General features: G+C 36.0%; 2 protein-coding genes and 1 pseudogene across 5 annotated transcripts in view; 2 read left to right on the top strand and 1 right to left on the bottom strand.

Moving 5' to 3' along the window:
* Positions 1-155: 155 nt before the first annotated feature.
* Positions 156-27551, bottom strand: naa35 (N-alpha-acetyltransferase 35, NatC auxiliary subunit). Of its 3 annotated transcripts, none has more exons than XM_051116923.1 (25): positions 27412-27551; positions 20549-20677; positions 18343-18376; positions 18126-18240; positions 17852-17926; positions 15822-15989; positions 15508-15574; positions 15039-15082; positions 14904-14954; positions 14721-14804; positions 14512-14626; positions 13805-13983; positions 13663-13722; positions 13317-13423; positions 11561-11627; positions 11366-11464; positions 8945-9123; positions 8547-8683; positions 8384-8451; positions 6907-7047; positions 6700-6822; positions 6086-6166; positions 5555-5896; positions 1952-2317; positions 156-288 (listed from the first exon to the last, which is right to left on the bottom strand). In XM_051116923.1, exons 2-23 carry the CDS (start codon positions 20667-20669, stop codon positions 5837-5839), a joined length of 2175 nt encoding a protein of 724 aa, XP_050972880.1. In that variant the 5' UTR covers positions 20670-20677; positions 27412-27551; the 3' UTR covers positions 156-288; positions 1952-2317; positions 5555-5836. The 3 variants fall into 3 exon arrangements, with proteins under 3 accessions (XP_050972880.1, XP_050972878.1, XP_050972879.1); XM_051116921.1 differs by having other exon boundaries at positions 2051-2317; XM_051116922.1 differs by lacking the exon at positions 27412-27551 and adding an exon at positions 21542-21634 and having other exon boundaries at positions 2051-2317.
* On the top strand, positions 3310-5382 carry LOC127169872 (uncharacterized; annotated as a pseudogene).
* agtpbp1 (ATP/GTP binding carboxypeptidase 1) overlaps positions 23662-27561 on the top strand; it is a 51613-nt gene continuing 47713 nt past the window's right edge. The window contains exons 1-3 of one of the 2 annotated variants that reach the window (XM_051116916.1): positions 23662-23821; positions 27054-27120; positions 27440-27561. In XM_051116916.1, the coding sequence (XP_050972873.1) occupies positions 27089-27120; positions 27440-27561 (154 nt within the window). In that variant the 5' untranslated portion in view covers positions 23662-23821; positions 27054-27088. The remainder of the gene's footprint in view (positions 23822-27053; positions 27121-27439) is intronic. The other variant, XM_051116917.1, reaches the window with a different exon arrangement.

The following is a 27561-nucleotide window of genomic DNA, read 5'->3' as shown; positions in this document are numbered from 1 at the left end:
ACTTCCCACTGAACACATTCCCAGAACGTGAAACATTTCTAGCTGGGATTGCATTAAAGCATACAGTATGTTCAATATTTCACAGTTGGTTCTCATATATATTAATGCGTGTCTGCCAGCAGTTAGATGTCAAATGTTAAAAATTGTCTACTTACTTTGGTTTTTATATTTTGTGAAGTTTATGTTATCAATCCAAGTGTGATGTTCTTCTGCTGTGTCTTGTGAAGACTGTGAGCCATGTCTAATGACCTCTTCTTTAGAAACGAAACTTAACTTGCTTCAGCCAATCTTACGTAATCACACAGGAAATGCAGTTAAGTTTTGTTGTTACTTCACAAACATTACAAAGACATCTTCAGTCAGAGAATGTGTATGGATCAAGACATATAGTATTTTGCCTCGACTGAGGTTGTTTAATACATGTGTCTTTTTGTTGCCTCGTTTATATACTCTAAGCTGTGTGTATTGTCATTAAGCTTTAAAGTTAGTTCACCCAAAAATGAAAATTCTGTCATTACTCGTAATGATTGTCGTGTCGTAATGATTGTTCATTTTTGGAACACAAATAAAGATATGTTTGATGCAGTCTGAGAGCTTTCTGACTGCATAGACTGCAACGCAACTAAAATAACTTAAGTAAAAACTTAGTAAAGACATCATTAAAATGGTCCATGTGACATCAATAGTTCATCTGTAATTTTATGAAGCTATGAAAATACTTTTTGTGCACCAAGAAAATACAAATTAACAACATTATTCACAGTGTTGGACAAGCTACTTGGAAAATGTAGTGAGTTGCTCTACACTAAATGAAGGTTTACACTGTTTACCAAAAAATAAATTGAGGTCAACCCTGTTCCTGGAGATCTACCTTCCTGCAGAATTCAGCTCCAACCCTGATCAAACACACCTGAACCAACTAATTAGAATCTGAAGGGGCACTTGATAATTGCAGACAGGTGTGTTTGATCAGGGTTGGAACTAAACTCTGCAGGAAGGTAGATCTCCAGAACAGGGTTGGGCATCATCATTTGCCATTGGAATAATAAAGCATTATAACAAAAAAAAGAATCATCATTCGCCGATAGAAAGGAAAAGTTCAAATGCTGTAACATTTTATTTTATGTCTGACATAAAATGTTACCCTATACATTCACAGTATGCTACACAATGGTTAAAATGATTTAAAGCGTTTTTTTTTTTTTTTTAAATCTTGGCTTAGTGAGAAATAAATATACTAAAATGAATTTGAAATAAATTTATTTTATGCAAAGTATACTACAAATAAATATTATAAAATGTTATAAAAATACCTTGCAATTGTACTTTTTCGTAGCCTATACGTGTAAATTTGAAGTATTGTGTCAAAGTCCAAATAAACTGAAGTATATTTGATTGTGCTAAAGTAGAACTATTCCAAGTATTTCAGGCACACTTTAAATGTCTTGCATTTAAAGATCAAAGATCATACAATCCTCAGTGGTGAGGCAATAGTGACATTAAAATACATTTTAGGCTTAATATTAAGGAAATGTGCATTGTGCACAAGCAGTACTCAAAATAAAGTTTAATTATATTTTTTATAATCAATAAGTCTCGAAGGATATATCAATAAATATGTTAAGAGATTTGAACTATACTTAGTTTGAAATAAATGTATTTTGAATGTATTACATTTCACTAGGGTAAATTTCTACATATGCTATATGTCATGCCATAGCATCATTAAACTAACATCTAACAGTAGACAAAATATTTTTTTTTTTTGCCCTTTACTTAACATAAAGGTTGCAGTGTAATTTGTCCCTAACTAAGCATATAAAGAATTTAAGCTTCTAAATAATCCTGTGAATACACTTAAAGAATGCCAAATCGAATCGTTAAATCGAATTGCATCAAATTTTATTGTAAAAAACCTATGAATCGTAAATCGAATCGATTCAGTGCTTACCTAAAGGTTTACAGCCCTAGTACTCAGGTGAGCGTGAACTGTTGTGTATTGTGGCTGGTGACCGTAAAGGCTGTGACTGCATGGATTCGTTGACATTACCCTCTCCTCCAGGGGCGGCTCCTGACAGTTGCCACGGCCTCTGGGTGCGGGACGATTGGGATGGGTATGATGGAACTCTTCCAGTAGCATGGGGTCAAGGATATATTCATGGGCCACCCAGGATCTTTCCTTCAGTCTATATCCTTCCCAGTCAACCAAGTACTCCAGCTGGCAACCTCTGCCACAGCGAGTCCAGGATGTCTCTGACCTGACAGATAGACAGTTGATTGAGGATTTTTGGAGGAGGTTCATCCAATTCAGTGGGTCCTGGTGCACAAGGAGAAAATGTTTAAGGAGGGAAATGTGAAAGGTGAGGTGAATTCTGTACTTGGGTGGAAGTTGGAGCTGGCATTTATCTCACAGAGTAAGATGCAGCCTGCAGAAGTGACATGCATGGTTGTTTCTCCACACCAGAACACTACTGTAGCCAAAGCACAACAAATTCATATTTACAAAATACAGGCTTCTGGAAAGTCAGATATCATAAGACCAAGTCAATTATTTTAAATCTAACAGCATCTGAAATGTTCTGGTGTTGCTAGAGGAGGAGTACAGTGAAAAGTGTATGGTTCCCACAGTGACGTTCAGTGGTAGTAAAGCTCTATTGGGATGAATGAGTTCTGATGGTGTGAGAGTTCTGCTTTATATATGCTGTCATCAATTCACACACTACTGTGTGATGTAATACAAAAACTTGAAACTACCCTCTACTCATTCCCTGTAATGTTGGGCATTCTTTCCAATATGACAATGACAATATGCACTCTCCCAAGGTAAAAATCCTTCATTTTACTTCATCTTAAAACTCCTGAGCACCTATGTGGAAATATTATAGATTTGTTGAATTAAATCTAGGGTGTATTCATTTCTGCAATCCTTCATTTAAACAAAATGGGCAAATATACTTGTTTTACAGATATTGATGACATGTATTTCCCTGTTTTTATTAAGTATATGAAGATTTCAGATGCAAAACCCCCTAATTGCCATCTCGGTCAAAAATGAGATAATGATACTGAGTGAATTCTCAACACATACTATACATCCATCAAATACTTTTACTTCAAACTCGCTTAAAACCCAGCCTCAGCCCAGTCAGAAGTGCCGGTACTTACATAAAAAACCTATACATCGGAGCCTGATACAAATGCATTTTTTAAAGAAAGACATCAGATGGATTTAGAGGCTTTTGCATCTGAACTCTTCATGTTTAATACAATTCAATTTTGCCATCTTTCCATGAATTGCTGTGGCTGTGGCTCGATCTCGCCAATGCTTGTGGGTCAATCCTGCACAAGGTGGTGGAAACCTCACTGACCTGACACCATTTTCCAGAAAAGATCAGGGACCTCATTTTGAACTACTATAGCCGCTTTAAGTTAAGAGTTACCTCTGCTTTTCACAGACTGGAGAAAGGAATAATCACAGGGTGCACCATCTTAGTGATCCTGTTTGCCTTGGCTATGAATATGTTAAGTCAGCAGAGGTGGAATGCAGAGGCCCACTTAAGCGGTCAGGTGTCCGACAGCCCCCATCAGAGCATTCATGGACGATCCGACGGTAACCACAAGATCCGTACCAGGCTGTAGGTGGATGCTCCAAGGTTTGGAACGCCTCATCAGTTGTGCCCGAATGGACTTTAAGCCAGAAAAGCCCCGATCCCTTGTGTTGAGAAAGGGAAACGTAACCGACAAGTTCCGTTTCTGCCTTAGAGGACTGCAAATTCCATCAATCACTGAGAAGCAGGTTAAGAGCCTGGGAAAAGTCTTCAAAAGCACACTTAAGGACACAGCCACACTGAGAGTTGCACACCTGGATTACTGCAGTGGACAAGTCAGGGTTGCCAGGGAAGTTTAAAGCCTTGATTTACCAGCATGCCATTCTGCCATGACTCCTATGGCCACTGCTTGTTTACGACTTTCTCTTAACCACTGTCAAAAGCTTTAAGAGGAAGATCAACCACTCTCTATGTAGGTGGTTGAGCCTCCCCCGCAGTATCACCAGCATTTTTCTCAATTTTTAAATTAATAAAAATGGTTAAACAGGGCTCTACATTTAGTCTTTTTATAAAAGCGCTCCTAATTCTAAAAGGAAACTAGGAGCACAGTCAAAAATTTCAGGAGCACCTTCTAATCAATAATCAAATTATGATCAAATATTAGCCTTCTCATTACAAGACGATATTTGACTCCTTAAAGTGATTTACAGGAAGTTTTGTTTTTACCTCTGTAGAGGCATTTTAATTCTAATTTTTAATCAAAAAAATATATATGTTTATAAGCTTTTTTTTTATTTCTGTGGCACAGAAGAACACAAAAGTGGCTTGTGTATGTTCAGGTTTAATGAGTGCACTGCTTCTCCATAGGTTCATGGAGGGTTGCGCAATGTGCGCATCAGCTCACATGCTACCCCATTTCATTTAGTCTTTGACTGCGCATACAGCAACATTTTTTGAAATAGCACCATTCACTAAACAAAATTTATTTCAAATTTATTTTAAGCACTTTCAAGGACCTATATTTGTTTTCAAGTACTTTCCAGGTTTTGAATCCATGTATCTGATATTCAAGTACTTTCAAGAAGCGTGGGAACCCTATGATGTCCTCCCCAGTCCAACTAACCTCTTTGCCTGGAGCCTGAAAGACACCCCTGCATGCCTTCTATGCCAAAAAAGAGGATCCCTGGAGCACATACTAAGCTGCTGCCCGAAGGCCCTGGGAGAGAGGCGTTATCGGTGGCGCCATGATCAGGTGTTAAGAGCAATTGCTGGAACGATCAGCACAGGGATCTCTCTCAGCAAGCACCAGCAGCCAGCATAGTGTACAATTGCGTTTATCAAGGCTGGAGAGAAACCATCAGGGAGCAGGAACTTAGCGGGTGGACTCCTGGCAACAGCTAGAGACTGGCAGTTAAAGGTTGATTTGGGAAAGCAGCTCAAAATCCCAGAAACCATCGCCACAACCACACTTAGGCCTGACATGGTCCTATTTTCAGAATCATCAAGGCAGATGGTCCTACTGGAATTAACCAAGCCCTGGAAAGACCGGATGGAGGAGTCGTTTAAACGGAAGAGGGCTAAGCACGAGGAATTGGCAAGCGAATGTCGGAACAGGGGATGGAAGACCTGCTGCTTCCCCATCGAGGTTGGCTGCCAAGGTTTTGCCAGCCAGTTGTTATGTAGGGCCCTCAAGCTTTTGGGAATGAGGGGACTGCACAAGAATAAAGCCATCAGAAACATCATGGATGCTGCTGAGAAGGCATCAAGATGGCTGTGGATCAACAGGGCTGATCCGTGGACTACACAAGCTACCTAGACACAGTTTGGGGACTGATCACCCCTGGCTGGGTCGCCTGGGCCCACAGAGTGTTTTAGATACCACACAAACCGAATGTCTTCTGACAGGATCTGGTAAGAGACTGGATCCAATATTTCTGGTGTGGAGATTCAATCTAACAGTTTTGCACAGCAGGATTTTAGAATTATATCACATGAGAATATCATACTCTGAATACACTTTGAATTCATGGACCTGATGAGCGAAGTGAAGATCCATTGTCAAGTCACTGGAAACAAAATATACCAGAAATTACTGTTTTTTGTTTGTTTTTTATTTAATACAATATCATTAACCAAACAAAAGAACATGATTTGGGAACTGTTCAAACCACTGTGAGTGTTTCTGTGCATTTAACTGTACAATTATACTTATGGCTGTTAACGTATTCAGCAACTGTGACAGCAGTTCATGTCATTGAAACGAGTTCATCCTGGAAACATGGTCGGTCTCAAATGATCTTGACTATGGGGAAGTATTTGTGCGCAGAGAAGTCAAATTCAGGGAGGGCCTACAAAGAAAACAGGCAAGGATTCAATTAATTTCACATTATCTCATTTCATCAATATGCAAAATGGTTTTATGGAAGGAATTCAAGATAAAGTCTACGAATACCATCATCTTCTAACCATCATTTTGACTCATCTTCAGTTTGCAATGAAAGTGAAATTCTGTTTCTGCTCATATAAACATATTGTACCTTGGTCTCCTTCTTGTGTCCTCCAGCCAGCAGCTTCATTACAACAATATTGGGTTTGGCCACTTTTAAGATGCGGTTCACCTACAACAAGAATTAGCATATCAGTCACTTCTTACAATTTTTAAATTGTAAAAGTCTTTATAATATATAATCGTTGGTTAAGAATAACCTGCTTTATTTACATATTAGGTATACGTGCTTGTGTGCATGAAATTCCAAATTCAAAAAAGAAAATAATACAATATTACCTTTTTTATTTTTAAAATTTTAAGTCTATTATATAAAAGTAGACAATGCTACATATACAGCAATATACTGCATACAGTAATATACAGCTATACACACAGCAAAATCAGAATATTAGAATGATTTCTGAAGGATCATGTGACACTGAAGACAGGAGTAATGATGCTGAAAATTCAGCTTTGATCACAGGAATAAAATAAAATATATTCACAGATATTGCAATCATCTTTTTTCTGAATGACGCACCTTCTCAAAAGAGAAACGATGTAGGTCTGCACTTGAATCATGGGCAGCCATGCCCATTGCTACTGCCTATATTTCTGTTACAAGATTGGAAAAGTTTACACAACAGTATAAACTGTTTTTACCTCGGCATCTGGGCTGGTGACATTTTCAAGTATGAGTTTGGCCTGCTGGAAATGTTTACTGGCTGCCATATAGAGATCCGCTGAGCGAGGAGGAGGATTGTACTTCTTCAGATCTGACATTTCCTACATTCACACATACAGACACACTCCATTTACTTTAATCTTCACACAGAATAGCTGCAGTAAACTTTCTAAAAGCAGTAGTACCTTAAACTGGATGTAGTGCACTGGCGGTGGTGTGACAACGCTGTTGAAAGGGGCAAATCGATGCTCGTAGCGAACCTGCTCGCTGTCTAGCTCAAACTGAGGTTTGCGCACCTTTCTGTCCATATCCAATGCAATCATAGTCTGCAGAACAAAAGACAGAAGAGTCAGTACCAGGGTCAAAGGCCTGATGCTCTTTTTTTGTCTGGACCTATTATTATTTATTTATTTATTTATTCATTCATTCACTTTTTAACACCATGCCAGCATCAAGGCTATTTTCATGGTGATCTCTAAATAAATTATACAAGGTATACAATTAACAGAAAGTTATAAAAAACATTTTAGATCTACACTAGACAAAAATTTTAAAATACATTCAGGTGGTACATTTTTAAATAAATCATTTATTAAAACACACCTCTGAATATAACCGTCGTCATTAATTTACACTGACAACACTACACTACAATTCTTCGCCTTTTAATAAATATCCATGTGCAAGTCTTGTATGACCTGAAAGACACCTTTTAAAAACAACTTGGTCATACCTAAATTTTAAAGATAACTTAATTTGGCATGATCTTTTGTTTTCATTTTTAATAAGATTGCTTAACTGCAAATTCATTAAAAAAATTTTGTCTGCCAAATAAAAGTCATGTGGTGCAACCAATTTCCAGAAACAAAACATAAAATATCAATTATATCATAGACAAAAGAGCCTGGGTCAACCTGTGCCTCTTTAAATATTAAATAATTTGGATAATTAAATAAAATATTAGTTCAGATTGTAAAATGTGAGCTTCAAGATATTGATAAATAAATAATTAATAATTACTGTAAAAAAAAAAAAAAAAAAAAAAAAAAACATTCTGAAATCATTATGAAAAAAATACATGCACATGTATTCAAGGTTTAAGTAAAAAAAAATTAATAATAAATAAATAAATAAATAAATAAGTAAATATAAATAAATAAAAATATATATACATTTTTTTTTTCAGCAGCATTTTTTCATCATGGCATGTTTTAAACTAGATTTTTTCCTTCATTATTTTGAACACTCTTTATTTGGATTACTGACCCACCAATTAAATTGTGACGATTACGATTTATTTACATTATTTACAGCTTAATATTATCTGTTTGTCTCAAATGTCACATTATATAAGATGCAAATTGCATGTTGACAGCTTTCTATATGTGTGGAGTGGTTTGGGTGGTTTATGAGCACACAAATTTGTATAATGACATTATTACAATGTGAAGGTGGTTTATGAGGACACTTCCTGTGTCCCGCAATTCAGAAGGCTTAAAAACATACTAAATGGTGTTTTTTGTTTTGTTTTGTTTTTTAAAAATGCAAGCTTTCTGTGAGGGATAGGTCTAGGGTGTTAGAAAATACAGTTTGTACCATTATGCCTATGAAGAAAGTTCTGTAAACCATCTATACCAACATGTGTGTGTATATGTGTGTTACCTTATACATGCCAGCACACATGTTCTGATAAGCTTGGCTCATGGTGATCTCTTTACTCAGAGGACGAGCTGAGGAGACAATGGAAACACAGTGAGTCAGACTGAAACATCACAATCCAACAGAGAAAACTGAGATTGCTGAATGACTGTCTGGCTGTGAAAACCTTTCTTCTTCTTCTTGCTCTTCTTGCTGCTTCGTACTTTCAGCTGCTCCTCCAGGATTCTCTCCTCTGCCATCTGAGAGCTGTCCGCTCGACTCAACGTGGACATGAGCCATGCATACAAAAACTCTGACAGATACCTGTACATACATGGACAGAACGACATGTTAACCATTCTCTGACTCTCAGAATTAAACACACTGTTTTCTACTGTCCCTTTAAGACTATATGCATATGACCTCTGTTGTGACTGGCTAATTCCCCCACTTTGGACTTCATTTAGGGTAACTTTCAGAGATGCACCCATATTGTTTATTACAAATACATTGTGCAAGTTATTTTGTGCCTGTGCATTCTGTTCTGTCTATAGCAGTAAACCCATGTGTGTTTAGTTGTCGTACCAGTAGATGTAATAATACTCGTGCATGCTGTAGAGCTCCAGCTCAAAGCCACTGAGCAGGTACTGGATCATGATGCGCAAGTTGTGATAGAGGATCCAGGTGCCCAGACAGGCTAAATGCTGCCTCTGAGGCTCCAGCTTCATCAGCAGACCGTGAAGAGCAGCATCCACCTTCTCAGCCTAAACAACAACCAACAAGCTCAATGATGCTTTACTGACATCATGACAACAGACTGATCATTCACATGTCCAAACTTTAATGGAATAGTTCACCTAGTCCAGCAGTTTGATCCATTGTCTTCCAAAGCAATCCGTTTTTATGACGTACAGAGTTGAAAAAAAAAAAAACATTTCTAGTACAAACTATGAGAGGTAAGGGGCAGTTCACACAAGAACACGTATTTGCATCTAAAAACGCGAGACCAAAGTCCCTTTAAGGCAAGTCATTTTACTCGGGCGGCAATCTTTGAAATGCCTCTCGGGCAGGCAAGTGCAGCTCCTATCACTTTGTATGGAGAAACAACAAACTCTCCAAAACAGTTCACCAAGCTTACGATTAAATTTTATATTTTAAATTACCAATGAAATCTGACAACAACTGCCTCGTAAATATTGCTCCTTATGCTCCAATAGCATAAAAAAAGCCTTATTTTTCAGGCTAGATCAGCCAGTGCGCATGTGCAGTACTGAGCGCACGTCTCAGAACGCTGACTGTTTCTGTAGCAACCGGGACTTCTAACGGCAGCTGCAGTGACGTGCTGACTTTACTAATCAAAAATTGGCTCTTTCATTAAGAAGGCGGGGCTTCACAGCCATAATGAGCATCGCATCTTTCCCCATTCAAAACTATAAAAGTGAAAGTCTTTTGTATTCTATAGACGCGGAGTCAAATAAAATGGTCACTATGCCAACTTGCTACTGTAAACAAAAGCTTGCCCCGCCTACATTGTCTTCTGATTGGCCCACTGTTTTGGAATTGGCACTGATGAGCAGTGCTGCGTGTAAAAGTTGAAATTCTTATTACTTAAAAACGTGGTGCTACTATGCAAAAGATGCGAGACATGAGCACAGGTATTGTACACGTCCGTCTAGCTCATTTACATAGAAAAAAGAATTGAAAAGTAGTATTGTAATGAAAAAAAACCCTAACAGTTAGCTTGTGTCAGTGTGGATGGTATACTTACATTGTAGCATTTACTGTTGGTGGGGCTTTTGATTCATCTCACTGACTTAAATCTTTTGAAGATTGAAGATTTGTTTACTGATTTGTTTAGGTTATGTTGTGACGGCGGTAGGTAGAGATAATCTTTATGTCATTGAATTATTCACTCAACACTGTCATTTCATTAGTTTATGGACATAGTCAAAATTGTCTTGTTGTAAATGAGACTGATATGCACGTTGAACTGAAGAAGCAACATGTCCTTCCTGTCCTAGTTCATTCACGAGTCTTGTTCAAACTCAAAACACAAATTAGCTCAGCGAAGACATTCGGTCCATAGATCCAACCAACAAAACCATTATTCTGTCTATTGCAAATGTATCACATTTGTAATTTCAGTTGTTTGCTTTTTTTCTACTTCTGTTTTAGGTATTTACTAAGATTATATCTCTTAAACTATAGTGAGGACACATAGCAGTATACAGGTCATAAAACAGCAGGTTACAAGACGAAACATCATCGCAGTGACATTAGACGACATGAAATGTCACTGTAACACCATAAAACAACATGAAAAGACATTTGGAATACAGTTAACCATAATGGGTCAGAAAAGTTGTTACAGAAAGGGAAAGCTTGTAAAAGTAAAGTGAATGTGTCTCCTCAGAAGACTTGGATTAAACTGTAGGATTGATATGGATTACTTTTACAATTTCTATGCACATTTTGAAGCTTGCAAATTTAGCTTGAGTGAACTTTCAATGGATGGATAAAATCTGGATGGATCTGGTAACAATTTAGTATAGGGACCAACTCTCATCATTAACTAGTTGCTTATTAGCATGTCTAATATTAACACATCGGGTGTTTATTAGTAATTATAAAGCACCTATTCTGCATGACCATATTCTACATCCCTAATTCTACCCAATACCTAAACTTCACAACTACCTTACTATTAATAAACAGCAAATCAGGAGTTTATTGAGGCAAAGTAGTAGTTAATGCTTTGTTAATAGTGAGAATTGACCTTAAAGTGTGTCCAAATATCTTAATTTGAGTTTCAAACATGAGTTTGAAACGACAAAACGCTTTTGTCAGTAAATGACAGAATTTTATTTATTTCAATGAACTATCCCTTTAAGGTCCTTGTAATAACAAACACTGATGAATCTAGAGTAATTAGGCAATAGAAACATCAATAAAGTAAAAAGGACCATTTTGTTGATTTAACCAAATAAAAACAAACAATCTACGCACCTCATCCTGAAGGGTGGCGAACTCCTCCAGTATGTGACCCAGTTTGTCTCTCTGGCGTGCTCTGTTGTGTCCGTGAATCTGGATGAGGCTGCAGAACGGCTGTGACATATAATAACACTCTTATTTCATCACATTAAATCAAAAACAGCATTTCACCTGTAATAATAACATGTTTAACTAAAATGAATCACAAACCCGTGTGCAGTGTGTGACAAACGAGTCAATGTAATCTTTAGCCTGGTGGTTATTGTTCAAACTGCATCTGTGAACAAACAAAACAGTGTTAAAACAAGATGGGAATATAATGTGATCTTAAAGCCGTCATGACTTGAGAATTTAGTAAGTCGATAAGGACAGGAAGGAGAAAAAAATAAAACAGGTCCACTGGACTAAAAATAACATAGTTAATCTCAGCAGCTGTGATAGTGAAGACATACTAAAGGTTTCAAAAGTTCCACATGTAATGCTTATTCATGACCCTGGACCACAAAACCAGTCTGAAGTAGCACGGGTATATTTGTAGCAATAGCCAACAATACATTGTATGGGTCAAAATGATCAAATTTTCTTTTATGCCAACAGTCATTAGGATATTAAATTAAGATCCTGTTCCATGAAGATATTTTGTAATTTTCCTACCGTAAAAATCTCAAAACTTAATTTTTGATTACTAACATGCATTGCTAAGAACTTCATTTGGACAACTTTAAAGGCAAATTTTCTCAATATTTGGATTTTTTTGCACTGTCAAATTCCAGATTTTCAAATTGCTGTATCTCGGCCAAATATTGTCCTACCCTAACAAACCATACATCATTGGAAGCTTATTTACTCAGCTTTCAGATGTATCTCAATTTAAAAACAAAATGACCCTTAGGACTGGTTTTGTGGTCCAAGGTCACATTTAGTATGCAACGATGTTATCACATCAGTAGGCATTTATTTTGAAGACTTAAGGGGACATGCCCCCTTTAAGTGGAGTGTTTAAAGGAAAATTCCACTTCCAGAACAACAATTTACAGATAACGTACTCACCCTCTTGTCATCCAAGATGTTCATGTCTTTCTTTCTTCAGTCGTAAAGAAATTACGTTTTTTGAGAAAAACAGGATTTTTCTTCATATAATGGACTGATATGGTGCTCAATTTTGAACTTCCAAAATGCAGTTTAAATGCAGCTTCAAACGATCCCAAATGTGGTTGTAAACGATCCCAGACGAGGAAGAAGGGTCTTATCTAGCGAAACGATCGGTTATTTTCATTAAAAAAATACAATTCATATACTTCTTAATCTCAAACGCTCATCCTGCCTTTCTCTCCCTGAACTCTGTGTATTCTGACTCAAGACAGTTAGGGTATGTCGAAAAACTCCAATCGTATTTTCTCCCTCGACTTCAAAAATCATTTCAAAATCATCCTACATCGCTGCAGAAGTAGAAAACATGAGATGGGAGTTTTTCTGTCATGAACCGGGAAAAAAACAGAGATCGGGAAGAGCAAGACAAGACGAGGCTTTGAGATTAAAAAGTATATAAATTGTATCATTTTTATGAAAATAACCAGTTGTTTAGCTAGATAAGACCCTTCTTCCTTGGCTAGGATCGTTTACACCGCATTTGGGATCGTATGAAGCCTGAAATGTTTTCCTCAAAAAACATAATTTCTTTACGACTGAAGAAAGAAAGACATGAACATCTTGGATGACAAGTGGGGGAGTACATTATCTGTAAACTGTTGTTCTGGAAGTGGACTAAATAATGCTATTAGATTAATTAGATTTTTTTTATGTAAAAAGCCCACTAACATTATAAGCCCACTATAGAAGAGATTATGAAATAATAATAATAATAAAAAAATACAATTCATGACCCCTTTACAAAAAGATGTCATTTATTATCCAAAAACTATAAATTAAACAGCAAATAATATAATTTATACAAATAATCACTCACTTTGGAGAGAGGACAGGTGGACTGACAAAATAGCGCAGTGCATCTTTAATCATGTCCTGCATCAGATGAGTCCCAAACACCTTCTTATTGTCAATCAGAAACGTGGTCTGCATCACATAATCAAACAGACAGACAGATCACAATTAAGACTACCTACATGCCAAGAGCAAACATCATATCATACATTTCCTCATCAATCTGTCTCTCTTATGTAATATAACATATCTAAGACCTGTTTTATATATGGTATTGTTGTGCTGAATGTGTTATTCGTATTAATAAAGCATTAAGAATACTTTTCCTATCCACAGAAGAGATTTATAATATCGGATGGAGTTGGTCTCACCTGTAGAAGAGACCTCGACAGCACACATGGAGACTGTTCACTGAATTCACAGAAGAAATCCTGAAATGCATTCAGCAGCATTAGTTATATTTATCTTTAATACAACCATAGTAAGCATGCATTTATACTGAGAGATATTTACCAAGATGCTGTGAAGGTTGGTTATGTTGATGACCTCACAGACAGTTTTAATACGCTCAATGAGTTTGCTGAAGTAGTTAACCATCTCTTCTCTCTTGATGATCTTGGCATATCGTGGGAAAGTGGGCGGGAGTAGACGCTGGTTAACCAACGGCTCGAAACCCATCATGATTGGATGATCTGCAAAAAACATGGTGTGATTTGTGGAATTACAAATGCCAATTACAAATACTAATTTGCTGTGACAAATAAAAAAATTAATGAAACATTAAATTAATTCAATTAAATGAAAAGGAATGTATTTTTTTTTTTATTTTTTTTTATAAACTAAAAATAAAACAAAAATATTAAATTAAATTAAATTTAAATGAGAAAAATATAAACAATTAATTATATTTAAAATTAAATTACATTTTAATTAAATTCAAAATAAATAAAAATATGAACTTAAATTCAAAGTATAATTATAATGGAAAAGAATATTGAAAAAATTATGTAATTAAGCACAAAATGAAAACTATTTTTATAAATAAAATGTAAATATTAATTTCAATTTAAATTAATTAATTAATAAATAATATTAAAAATCAAATTGCATTTTTAATTTAAACAAAAAATTATTATAATAAATTCTACCTGACAGAAAGCTTAAAAGTATAATGTTTATTGTGAGTGTTATATTGATTACCATTATTTCACATGTGTTACCTCCTTTGGTTGTGTCGTTTTGTGACTGTATGCCGTACTGTATGGTGGAGTGTATCGCGGGCAGTAAATCAGCAGCCTGAGTCATCAGCTTCTGTGCTTCACTGACAGCACTCGTCTGAAATGTCAAATCAACCAATCAAAGATTAGAAAATGAACTGACGACCCTTTCTGTGAAGCAATATGCTTGAGTGAATTTAATAATGTCATACCTCTTTTTTAGTAAAGGAGATGAGAGCACTGAGCAGCAGGCGAGTGAATTTAACACGACTGAACAGAGCCAAGCACTGCTGATGCTGAGGACAAAAGAGAAATGAGCAACAACAAAAACCCAAACCGTCCATCCATCTCTTTATACATACTCTCGTAGAGGGGGGAATGATTATTTTTCTTACATCCAGTTCAACCTCAGGATCTCGTTGTTCACCCTGCCGACTGCGTGTACTCTGTAAGAAAAAGAAAGAGACATGTATTTAACGAAAAAAATCTTAACGAGAATTGTGAAAAGACTTGAGATGGAGTCACCATACCTTCACTTTCCTCTGAAGTTCATCCTCAACATCTTTTAGCATTCCTACGTGACAATTTTAAATTGTGAAATTAAAAAAAATGGAATAAAATTAAAATCTTACAAAACATTTCTGAGTCAAATTTCATAATTTACATTTTGCATAAGGAAAATGCACCGTTTTTTGCATTAATACATTATTTCCATGACAATTAAGAATACTTTTTTTTTAATTATCGTCAAATTCTGTTATTTGTCCAGATATTTTACTTTTTGAATGTTAAACATCCATAATCCTTCAGAAATCAATAATAATATGCTGATTTAGGCATAAATTAAAGTTCAAAATAAAAGATTATAAATAGAAAGCTTTTGTGAGATTGTAAATGTCTTTACTATTACTTGAATTGATAAATGTATTATTTATTTCTCATTACTGTATTGAAAACTGGTAAGAAAAGGGCACTCATGAAATCAGTCTTTACACTCACCTGTCACTCTCAGATCTGTTACATTGTTTGCCATTTTAAAGCCGTAAGTCATGGCCTGAAAATCTTCCTGTAATTGGAAAACAGAAAAATCCATGTTTACTGAATAAATCAACAGCAAACACTGCAGAAAATACATTACACTGAATCAAAAAGACTACATGAATTAAAGCTTTTTTTTGTGGGTTTTCCAGTGGGTCTTTATTTATTTACATATATTATGTCATCAGTAATCACACCAGACACTGTTCATAACTTAAAAAAAATAACACTACTGGGACAACAGTCTGAAAAATTAAAATAAAAATGTGTCTTGCCTCCTCAAACACAGCAGCTTTGTTGACTTTCTCACGGGCGATGTCACAGATCTTGAGGATGCCCAGAGCGAAGGCTTTGAGAGCAGGGTCTTGAATCAGATCCGGATTATGAACGTACAGACACGTAAACACAGTCTGAGCCAGAGAATGGCCCTCCAGCCAAGTGATCTGAGACAACAGTGAGACAATATTCAATACAGCATACACACCGATACTCAGTATAGTCAGCAAGCTCTGAACACTCAACCAGACACTGCTCTGCGTAAAGGGAACCCTGGGTATTAAGACTTGTATGGCTTAATATAACGTAAATGATCATCTCTTACTAAAATATGTAGTAGAAAACCCATGAAAGATTTATGTTATTTTAAAAATCCACATCGTTTTATACATATTTTGGAGTATGGGGAGTGCCATTATTTTGATTATGTAGAACAGTTGCACTCAGTGAGCTACTGGCACTGAGCTATGCTATTTCTACTAACTTGTAAAATCGATGGTACAGCATTTGGTTTAAAGGGGTCATCAGATGCACATTTTCCACAAGTTGATATGATTCTTTAGGGTCTTAATGAAAAGTCTATAACATGCTTTGGGTAAAATTTCTCGATGGTAGTGTAAAAAAAAAAACTCCTTTTTTACCTTGCCAAAATCGGCTCTGCAAAAATCATCCTTTTCTGGTCGATTTTGCTTTAAATGTTAATGAGCTCTTCTCGCTCCGCCCCTCTCTTCTGTATGCGGAGTGACGAGCCTGTTTACTTTAGCCACATTTAGCTGCGTTTAGCCACAAAACTTGCACGTTATTAGGAAAGGTGATTGCAAAGATTCATAAAAACCCTTATACTCACTTCTGCTGTAAGTGAAGCTGGATCATGAATGATTTGCACAAAATATAGACGCATTTGTTTAGATCAGGAGGAGCATTCCCTTCACAAACAAAAGTCATCCACTGTGTCTTCAGCGGCTCAGATGTCGAGAGTAAATGACGAGTGCTATGTTTATTAATACATCCAACAACAGAACACCTTAAACGCTTAACAGGGGCCATTCTTGTATATGTCAGCATCGAAACAATGGTGATCGGACTGTTACTGCTCATTCAAAGCGGGTTTAAGGTAAGATGGCTGTGTCAATCAACTATCGTGGGAGCGGCCTCTGTCGGTGTGTCGTCACACAGACAAGATGCTGAGAATGGCTTGATTTGAAAAAGGGGATATTATTTTTACAGATTAAATAAAAGCCACTGGGTGGATTTTTATCATTATAGGGTGGTTGTGTACACACACTGCCAACACACATTGATGTTTAAACAACATGTAAACGTGAAGTTCTTCAGTAGTTGTGGTCATGATGATGGGAAATTCACAAATTCCAGCAGCATCCACATTTAAGGCATCAAGGCCTCCATAAATACAAAACAAATACAAATAGATTTAAATGTAAATCATTGTATCAGTATTTTATTTTCTGAGTTGTGTTGTGGTAGAAATAGTGTAGCTCAGTGCCAGTAGCTTACTAAGTGCAACCGTTCTACGTAATCAAAATAATGGCCCCCCACAGTCCAAAATATGCATGTGGATTTTTTTTTTTTTAAATAACATAAATCTTTCATGGGTTTTCTACTACATATTTCAGTAAGAGACATCATTTACATTATATTAAGCCATACAAGTCTTAATACCTAGGGTTCCCTTTACGTTTTTCTGGATTTTTTTTCCACAAAAGGACAACTAGAAAGTTCAAAAGAACACCATTTTTAATAATTTATTATTATAAATGTCTTCACTGTCAATTATAGTCAATTTAACCCATCCTTCCTGATTAAAAGTATAAACCTTTTAAAAAACGTATGCAAACTTCCCCCAAACTATTACACAGTACTGTATGATTATTGAATACTTGTATTATTTTACTCTGTTTTATATTATTATTATTAATTACAGACATAAGTACTTTTATTATCGATTTACTTATTCATTTATTTTTTAATTTCATGAGACACAATAGACTGTTGGCAATATTATACTGACCAGACAGCAGAAGCATGTGTCCATGATCCCGATGAGCTCAGGAATACTCAGATCCTTCACTCGTATGGCCTCATCCTTCAGAAATATCAATAGACAGAGGGAATAAGAAATAGGACAGAAAAAAATAAAATGGAGACAGCCAAAGAGAGACAGAAAGTGACTTTTAGTGCACTTTACAGTGTATATTTAAACACACTATATTTAGGCTCATTATTAGTATTACCTCACTACTAGACAAAATTAAATATAAGCTCTTTTCTTTTTTTGATGTTACCTTTACAGCCTGCTCAAAGTTGAGGACTTTACGGTTAACTTGGTTTCCGATCATCCCAGCATCCATCTTCGGATCCATCATCTCAATGGCTGACATCGCCTCGAACAGACCGAACCTACAGGAACATGAGCATTATGCATGCTGAATTCATGCACCAAACGTTGCACTGTATGTAAAAGCTGTGCATGTCTTACTTTAATAAGTAAAATACACTTACAATTTGTCATGTAGCAACTCGCCAAGTTTGAGTTCTGCAAAAGGGAACACAGCAAATTCATTCACTACAGGTACAGGACAGATTCATCTATACGTGAACCTGATAAAACATGATTGATGACATCATAACTGTCCAAAAAAACCCTGTTCTCGATAACTCAAATGTACTCAGGTGACTTGGCGCAGTGCTGGAGTTGGTTCATGATGTGCTCAAGTTCGCATGGGAAAGGAAGTTAATTTTAGATCTCAGTGACCATAAATGGCAAAACTGACAACATCAGGAAAATATATTCCTGCAGCCATGCCTCAGTGCACTGTTAAAGAATGAATCGTACTTACTATCAACATTTTTCCAGAGCAATGAAAACGCAATAATTCACTCATCTAAAGCACTGGCTGTAATGTGATATAAAGGTTGCATCCTGTTTAGAAATCACTTTTTACCTCTATAATACGGTTGTGCCGATAGACGATAGTATCGTGTATCGACGATAGTCAGAGATACCGCCGGTTGCTGATGCCTTTGACGATAGCAAGACGATTATTATTGTTATCCGTCAAAAATAGATTGCAGTGCAGAGAGTTGCTTTTGTGGCGCTTCAGAAAAATGCCGCGAGGTGGCTGATATAAACATAAGCATTGACAAGATTGGCCTCGTCGTAGAGCCGGTGCCAGGACACCTCCATCGGGTGGCAGGAGGCACAAATCACGGTGAGCGGGATGGGTGTTTCTGAGTGGGAAGCATGCAATCTGTGATTGCATGCAGTTGCTGACGCTCGCGAAAGCATGTTAAAATCGATTGCGTTCAGCAAGAAGGGGAAAGTAGCTCGTTTTGGGGGAAGTGTGCAGTGTAAAAAAGGGGAAAGAGAGTTATTCATCATACAGTGATGCAATCATTGTATTCACCTATGGTACCGGAAGTGTTTTTCAAAGTGCATAAACGTGCTAGGCTAGTCATTATGTTAATGTTCTTTGCTCATTGTCTGTAGCTGCTTTTTGTGCTTTTTGAATAACTAAGGAAACGTAACTTACAATGTTTCTATTAAATTGTTATCATGTTAAACACAAATTAAGTCATATTGAAAACATTAGCCTGCTTTTAGCTTTATACTGGTGTTGGTTCACTTTTCGTTAATGAAACTAAGCGAATAATCAAAGGGGTCATCGGATGCCCATTTTTCACAAGTTGATATGATTCTTTAGGGTCTTAACGAAAAGTCTATAATATACTTTGGTTAAAAATTCTCAATGGTAGTGTAAAACAAAACCCTTTGTACTTTGCCAAAATCAGCTCTGCAAAAATCCTCCTGTTCTGGTCAAGGTTGCTTTAAATGTTAATGAGCTCTGCTCGCCCCGCCCCTCTCTTCTCTCTGTGGAGTGACGAGCCTGTTTACTTTAGCCGCATTTAGCCGCTAAACTTGCAAACTAGCACGTTATTAGGAAAGGCGATCGCAAATATTCATAAAAAACCCTTATACACACTTCTGCTGTAAGTGAAGCTGGATCATGAATGATTCATGCGAACATAGACGGATATATGCAGATCGGGAGGCACATTCCCTTCACAAACAAACGTAATCCACTGCATCTTCAGCAGCTCAGATGTCGGGAGTAAATGACGACAAATATGTTCATTATTACATCCAGCAACACAACATCTCAATCGGTCAGTCGGAGATATTCTTGTCTAACTCACATTCCTGCTCCGGCATCAAAACAAGATTAATTAAAAACCACTGCATGGATTTTTATCATTATAGGGTAGATCTGTGCATACACTGCCAACACACGTTAATGTTCAAACAACATGTAAAAGTGAACTTTGCATCCGATGACCCCTTTAAATAAATTAGCACGATAATATTGTGTATCGCAATCTCACAGGCTGACGACAAGACGATATGAAAACTGAGCGTATCGCCCAACACTACTCTATAAACAACTGCTAGTTATGCAATACATAGACTTTTTGCTTTTTTTGAAAATCTGGTTTGAGTATTACTGTAAATGTCACATAAACATGACACATTTTTCTCCCTGTGTTTCTCAGGGCTTTGTGGAAAATGGCTATTCTGAGATCATGTGCGCTCTGATGACAGTGACATCTGCTGCAGAGTTCAGCCAATAATAACTCACGGCTACATCATGCCCATGATTCTCTCATAATAATCCAGAAATTTGAAATACGAACACACACTGACACATACCTTTACAGGCTCCTTTGAATTCCTTGGTGACATCCACCCAGTTGGCATTGTTTCTCATCTTCTCTGGGATCCCGAGACCCCAACCACCCTCCTCCTCCTCTACCGATGACTTCATCACCATGGAGACAGCTGCAAACACAAAAGATACATGGGTCAAAGACGGGACATCCCACTTTGGAGTCTGCATCAAATTAAGTTTTTTTTATATACTAATAAAGTATATTACATACAAGTCAAATGTCTAATTTTGTGAAAGTAAAATGTCAAAATTTGGATGAAACAATGTTACAGTCATTCAGCGTGACAGACGTATTTATGTAAAATAAAACAACATACTTATTCTGAATTAATAAAATTAATAAAATGTGACAGTACAACATTTTATAACATTTTAAATGATTTAAAACAACTGCTGACAAAGGGGTAAGACATAGTGCTTTGAAGGATAGTGGCAAATTTTGGTAAAGGTTTAAAATGTAAGTTTAAATGATATTTATGGAATAAAAACACAGACAGTCCAGGGGAAATATTATATGTACCTCACAATGCTGTCTAGTTTTTAAACGCAGACCAATATGTCCAAATTTGGTATCTCTTCAAGCTAGAGTCAAGCATGACAGACCACAGGCACAGACAATCAAACACACTCCAGTGTAGTTCTGCCGGTTTAACTGAACTGATCAGCACGTTTGACTCATGATCGCAATATCGCAACCTCCCTTCAATCAAATTACTGGTCGACGACACGTCTGAGAATTTCAGGTAAGCGTGCATCTTGTACATTAATTGGATATTATTTTAAATACTAAACTATTAACGATCTATCATACTGTACATGAACAAAAAGCCAGATGACATTAGCTGGAGCGATATTTGCTAAGCTGTCTAACCCATTAAATATATCATTACTGCTAAATATATACTTAGTTCCAGTTTACAATATTTTAAATACATATTTAATAACAAAAAATGCATGATAAATACATACAATACCTTTTGATTGGCAATCTTTCTGTGCTGTTACAAATACTCAGCGCTGTCGCAACGGGCGCTAGTGAATGACATCACACTGTGAGTTGCATTCTGGGACATGTAGTTGTAAGCGTTAAAGCTAAAAATACGGGATAAATAAATACAGTATGTTTGTTATGTTTGTGTTATTTTTTCTAGGTAAACATTGACGAATTGCAATTACATGTGTGAAATGTTTACTCTAAATTGAAGATTTTTAATACGGGAAACATGTTATACACTATCAGTCAAAAGTTTTTGAACAGTAAGATTTTTAAAGAATGTTTTTTAAAGAAGTTTCATTGTCTCGCCCAAGCCTGCATTTATTTGATCCGAAGTACAGCAAAAACATTACAATTTTGAAATATTTTTACTATTCAAAACAGCAGTTTTCCATGTGAATATATTTTAAAATGTTATATATTCCTGTGATTTCAAAGCTGAATTTTTAGCATCATTAACTTTACTTCAGTCACATGATCCTTCAGAAATCATTCTACTATTCTGACTTGTTGCTCAATTTATTATTATTATTATTATTATTATTATTATTATTATTATTATTATTATGTTGAAAACAGCTAAGTGGATTTTTTTCAGGTTTCTTTGATTAATAGAATTGTAACATTATAAATGTCTTTTATCATCACTTTTGATCAGTTTAAAGCATTAAAGTATTAAAGTATTAATTTCTATAATTTCTTTACCAAAAAAACAAACAAACAAACAACAACAACAACAACAACAACAACAACAAAAAAAACAATTATATTGACTCCAAGCTTTTGAATGGTGTAGTGTATAATGTTACAAAAGTGTTTTATTTGAGATAAATGCTGATCTTTGGATTCTTCTATTCATCAAAGAATCCTGAAAAAATGTACTCCTGTAATCCTGAAAAAAAAAAAAAAAAGACAAAGCTGAAAATTCAGCTTTGATCACAGGAAAAAATTACATTTTAAAATATATTCAAATAGAAAGCAGTTATTTTAAATAGTAAAAATATTTCACAATATTACTGCTTTTGCTGTATTTTATATCAAATAAATGCAGGCTCGGTGAGCAGAAGAGAATGTTTTAAAAACACTAAAAAACTTTTGAATGGTACTGTATTTATAATATTAATGACATCTGGTCAAAATGATGTTTTGTTCTTTTTTTTGTTTTGTTTTTGTTGAAAGTTGTTTGTTTTGTTCATAAAAATATCATTTTGTGCATATTTTGGTGCACTTCTTTATTAGACAAAGCTGTGTAAAATTCATACAACAAAAAAACTGTGTGTGTGTGTGTGTGTGTGTGCGTGTGTATACAACCGTAATATATGTCATGAGTATACAGAAAGAAAAGATATGTAAATTTCAGTTTTCATTTTTCAAAGTTTTTACTTTTAGAGAATACTACAAACAGACAAACAAACAAACAAACAAACAAACAAATAAATAAATAATACTAGATTTTTATCACCTTCCACTGAGAAACACCAACTTCTCCTTTCACATCAACTTCTAGATATTCTCAGAATAACTAACTAATGGTTTCAGTTTTTCTTTTTCTTTTTTTTACTGACGTATAACAAAACAGTTACAAATTTACAAAACAAAATGGCATACAACTTACATTGAAGGTCATCCATTTTAAGAGGGGCTTAGATTTAGAATACAAAACGAACATAAATAAAGCAATACAAGACAACAATAAAAACAAAACAAACAAAAACAAACAAAAAACATTCAAACTTTAAACCAACCATATTAATAACTATGAATAAAACATAGGGGATAAATAAAATATTATAATAAATTATATTTATCAAATAAGAAGTTTCCAGCGTTTTTATTATTATTATTATTATTTTTTTTGTTTTTTTGTTTTTGACAAAGCTTTTGAGTATTGTCTCAAATAATTTTTAAATACTATAAACAGGAGGGGTGATTTGAAAAATCTACGTTTGTGAATATTTTTTTTTCTTTTTCTTTTTCTTTTTTAACGTCTGCCGAGGTTACGTTACGTCAGCTCTGCGTCACGCTAAAAGAAAGCTGAGCTGCGCTACGCCGATCTGTAAATCATCTGTACGTCAAACTAATGTGTTCTATGACGTACAGATCGTGGATTCTGCGCCAGCTCTGTTACTGGACGCGCCCTCACTTCCGAGTGTGTTGGGGGTTAGAGTAAATAATAACACCATCAGGGGGCTTGTGTCTGTGTTGCCAAGAGAACGCGGTGTGAGGAGTTCAGATGGCGCAGGTCTCGCGTGCTTTTAAGGTTGGTAAACGCGTGTATTTTTATTTTTGCTCCTGTGTTTTACTCTCGCTCTGCCAGTGACAGAGATCAGCTGTCCCGTTAGCGGATCTGTGCTAACAGCAGAGCCTTCTCTGGAGGACAGGTGGATCTGACATGATCATGTGTTGAATCCACACAGGAGAGGTTTTATCACCTTAATATTTGATAAGGACATTGAAATTAAATATTCATTATATAAACCGCATTTTACTGTCATCAGTGTTATTTACCATGACCAACTTGTTTTGACAACCTAATGTAAACATTGTATATTTGAACTGTGTTTGCACACTGGCCGTGGCTCAAAACCAAATAGACTCCCTACATAGACACCTTGTTTGGGAGCCTATAATGTCCTAAAATGGCTGTCATGTCCAGAATTGTTGTCAGGGTGGGCAGGTAGGTTATAATACACAAAAAATATTTGCCAGCTCTCTGGGAATTAATGCTTAAAATGCAGTCTGTGTAGACAGAAAGGCTACAATGCACAAAAATATGATCTATAGATTTTTAAAGCCCAAAAATGCTGTATATATTAATAGTCTCCTATGAATTGACACTCCAAACTCAGTCAATATGGGCTGAAAAGCTATAACACCCAGAAATGTGTTATAGGTAGGAAGCTTAGTAGGTTTTGATGAAAACAAATAGGCTTTGACAGCCAAATTGCTTTATATGTTGGAAGATATTTACAGTTTAATGCTCAAAAATGCAGTCTATATAGGCCGAATGGCTGTGATTGCCCTTAAATTTGATCTAAGTTGGAAGCTCAGTAGATTTTGATGTTCAAAAATGCTGTCAAATTGTCTTTGATATGCTAAATGTTGGATGTACTGGAGGCTTTCTAGGGTTTAATGCCCAACAATGCAGTTTATATCTGCATGTCTAATAGACTTGGATGCCCAAACCTCATGTCAAATATGCTTTGATGCTCTAAACGCTATATATATTGAAAGCTGTCTGTGGTTTGATGCCCAAAAATGCAGACAGAATGACCATGATGCCCCAAAATATGATCTGAGTTGAAAGCTCAGTAGTTTTGTATGCACAAAAATGCCCTAAATGCTGTAAACATTGGAAGCGTTCTAAGGTTTGATGCCCAGAAATGCAATCTGTATAGGCAGAAAGGGTATAATGGCCAGTATGGCTGTCTATGTAGGCAGCTTAATATGTTTTCATGTCCAAAAATGCTGTCAGAGTGGGCAGGTAGGTTATAATACACAAAAAATATTTGCCAGCTCTCTGGGAATTAATGCTTAAAATGCAGTCTGTGTAGACAGAAAGGCTACAATGCGCAAAAATATGATCTATGGATTTTTAAAGCCCAAAAATGCTGTATATATTAATAGTCTCCTATGAATTGACACCCCAAACTCAGTCAATATGGGCTGAAAAGCTATAACACCAAGAAATGTTGTAAAGGTAGAAAGCTTAGTAGGTTTTGATGAAAACAAATAGGCTTTGACAGCCAAATTGCTTTATATGTTGGAATATATTTACAGTTTGATGCCCACAAAATGCAATCTATATAGGCAGAAAGGCTATAATGGCCAGTATGGGTGTCTATGTAGGCAGCTTAGTATGTTTTCATGTCCAAAAATGCTGTCAGAGTGGGCAGGTAGGTTATTATACACAAAACATATTTGCCAACTCTCTGGGAGTTGATGCTTAAAATGCAGTCTATGTAGACAGAAAGGCTATGAGGATGAAAAGCTATAACACCCAGAAATGTTGTATAGGTAGGAAGCTTATTAGGTTTTAATGAACACAAATGCTGTGAAATAGCTTTATATATTGGAAGATCTTTAGAGTTTGATGCCCAAAATGCAGTCTATATAGGCAGAATGGCTATGATTGCCCTTAAATTTGATCTAAGTTGGAAGCTCAGTAGATTTTGATGTTCAAAAATGGTTTCAAATGCTGTGTATATTGTAAGCTCTCTATGGTTTGATGTGTGAAAAATCAGTCTTTAATAGCCATGATGCCCAAAAATATGATCTAAGTAAGAAGCTGAGTAGATTTTGATGCACAAAAATGCTGTCAAATAGTCTTTGATACGCTAAATGTTGTATATACTGGAAGCTCTCTAGGGTTCAGTGCCCAAAAATGCAGTCTACGCAGGCTAAAAGGCTATAGTAGCCAGGAATGCTGTCTAGGTAGGAAGCTCAGTAGACTCAAATGCCCAAACCTGGTGTCAAATAGGCTTTGATATCCTATAATGCTGTATATATTGAAAGCTCTCTATGGTTTACTGCCCAAAAATAGAGATAGAATGGCCCAAGATGCTCAAAAATATGATCCAAGTAGAAAGCTCAGTAGTTTTTGATGCACAAAAATGCTCTCAAATCCCCTAAATGTTGTATATATTGGAAGCTTTCTAGGCCTTGATGCTCAAAAATGCAGTCTATATAGGCAGGAAGCCTATAATGGCCAGTAATGCTGTCTAGGTAGGAAGTTCAATAGATTTTGATGCCCAAAAATGCTGTCTATGTGGGTAGGTAGGTTATAATATGCAAAATTATTTGCTAGCTCTCTAGGAGTTGATGCTTAAAATGCAGTCTGTGTAGACAGAAAGACTATGATGCCCAAAAAATATCAATGTAGGAAGCTCAGTAGATTTTGATGCCCAAACATGTTGTCTGATGAGCTTTGATACCCTAAATACTGTATATATTGAACACTCTCTATGGTTTGATGCCCAAAAATAGAGTCTTTAATGACCATGATGCCCAAAAATATGATCTAAGTAGGAAGGTCAGTAGTTTTGATGCACAAAAATGGTGTCAAATAGTCTTTACCCTAGATACCCTAGATGTTGGAAGCTTTCTAGAATTTGATGCCCAAAAATGCAATCTATAGGCAGAAAGGGTGTAAAGCCCAGAAATTCTGTCTAGGTAGGAAGTTCAGTAGGTTTTGATGCCTGACAATGATGTCTGCTTTGGCCGCTCAGTAGGCTCTGATAGACAGGTAGCTGTATAGGTAGGGTGCTCACTAGGTTTTGAGACACAGTCATTCATATTGATTAACATTTTTGCTGCTTGCTGTTTTCTATCCTTGAATAGGTAGGATGCTTATGGTTCGGGATTGCGTGAAGTAGCCTTCATGATGTTGCTGTATAAGCTCTGCTTGATTTTAATGCATTAGTGTGACTTGATGCTCTTTATAAATTAAATTAGATTTTCTAAATGCATTTCTACCTTTTTCCTCCCCTCAGCAGTCAGTTTGACGACTTATTGAATGTGACAAGACATGAATAAACCCAAAATGGCGTCTGAAAAAAGGTTAGTTTTGTCCCCTCTTATAAACACAAACACACATTTACTACCTAAATGAGGATGTTCTATAGATCCCTATTGTTATGTTTTTATATACAGTTAACTAGCTATATTGTTTTTATACTATATTTTTAAATACTATAATCTAACCCTAACAGCAAACTTAGAAATTTGTTTGCTAAATTACACACACACATTTATTAGCAGCTCTGTGTTTACAATATGCAGTGTACATAGTTTGTTGACTGCCTGATGTTGCCTAAATAAGTAGTAAGCTTTAATGATGGTCTGCTTTGCCTGTTATGATGGTTTCCTGTATTCCCAGTGCTTCCCGGGTGCTGATGTTGCTGAGTCAGCTGGAGAGGCTGAATGAGGAGCCCAGAGTCTCTGATAATGAAGCCATCCGGCAGATCACAGGCAAACTCCTTCACCTCATCCAGACTCAAG

Source organism: Labeo rohita, chromosome 8, assembly GCF_022985175.1.
Source record: "Labeo rohita strain BAU-BD-2019 chromosome 8, IGBB_LRoh.1.0, whole genome shotgun sequence".
Classification (NCBI taxonomy): domain Eukaryota; kingdom Metazoa; phylum Chordata; class Actinopteri; order Cypriniformes; family Cyprinidae; genus Labeo; species Labeo rohita.
The sequence above is the reverse complement of the archived record's forward strand: the minus strand, read 5'-3'. Positions and strand labels throughout refer to the sequence as shown.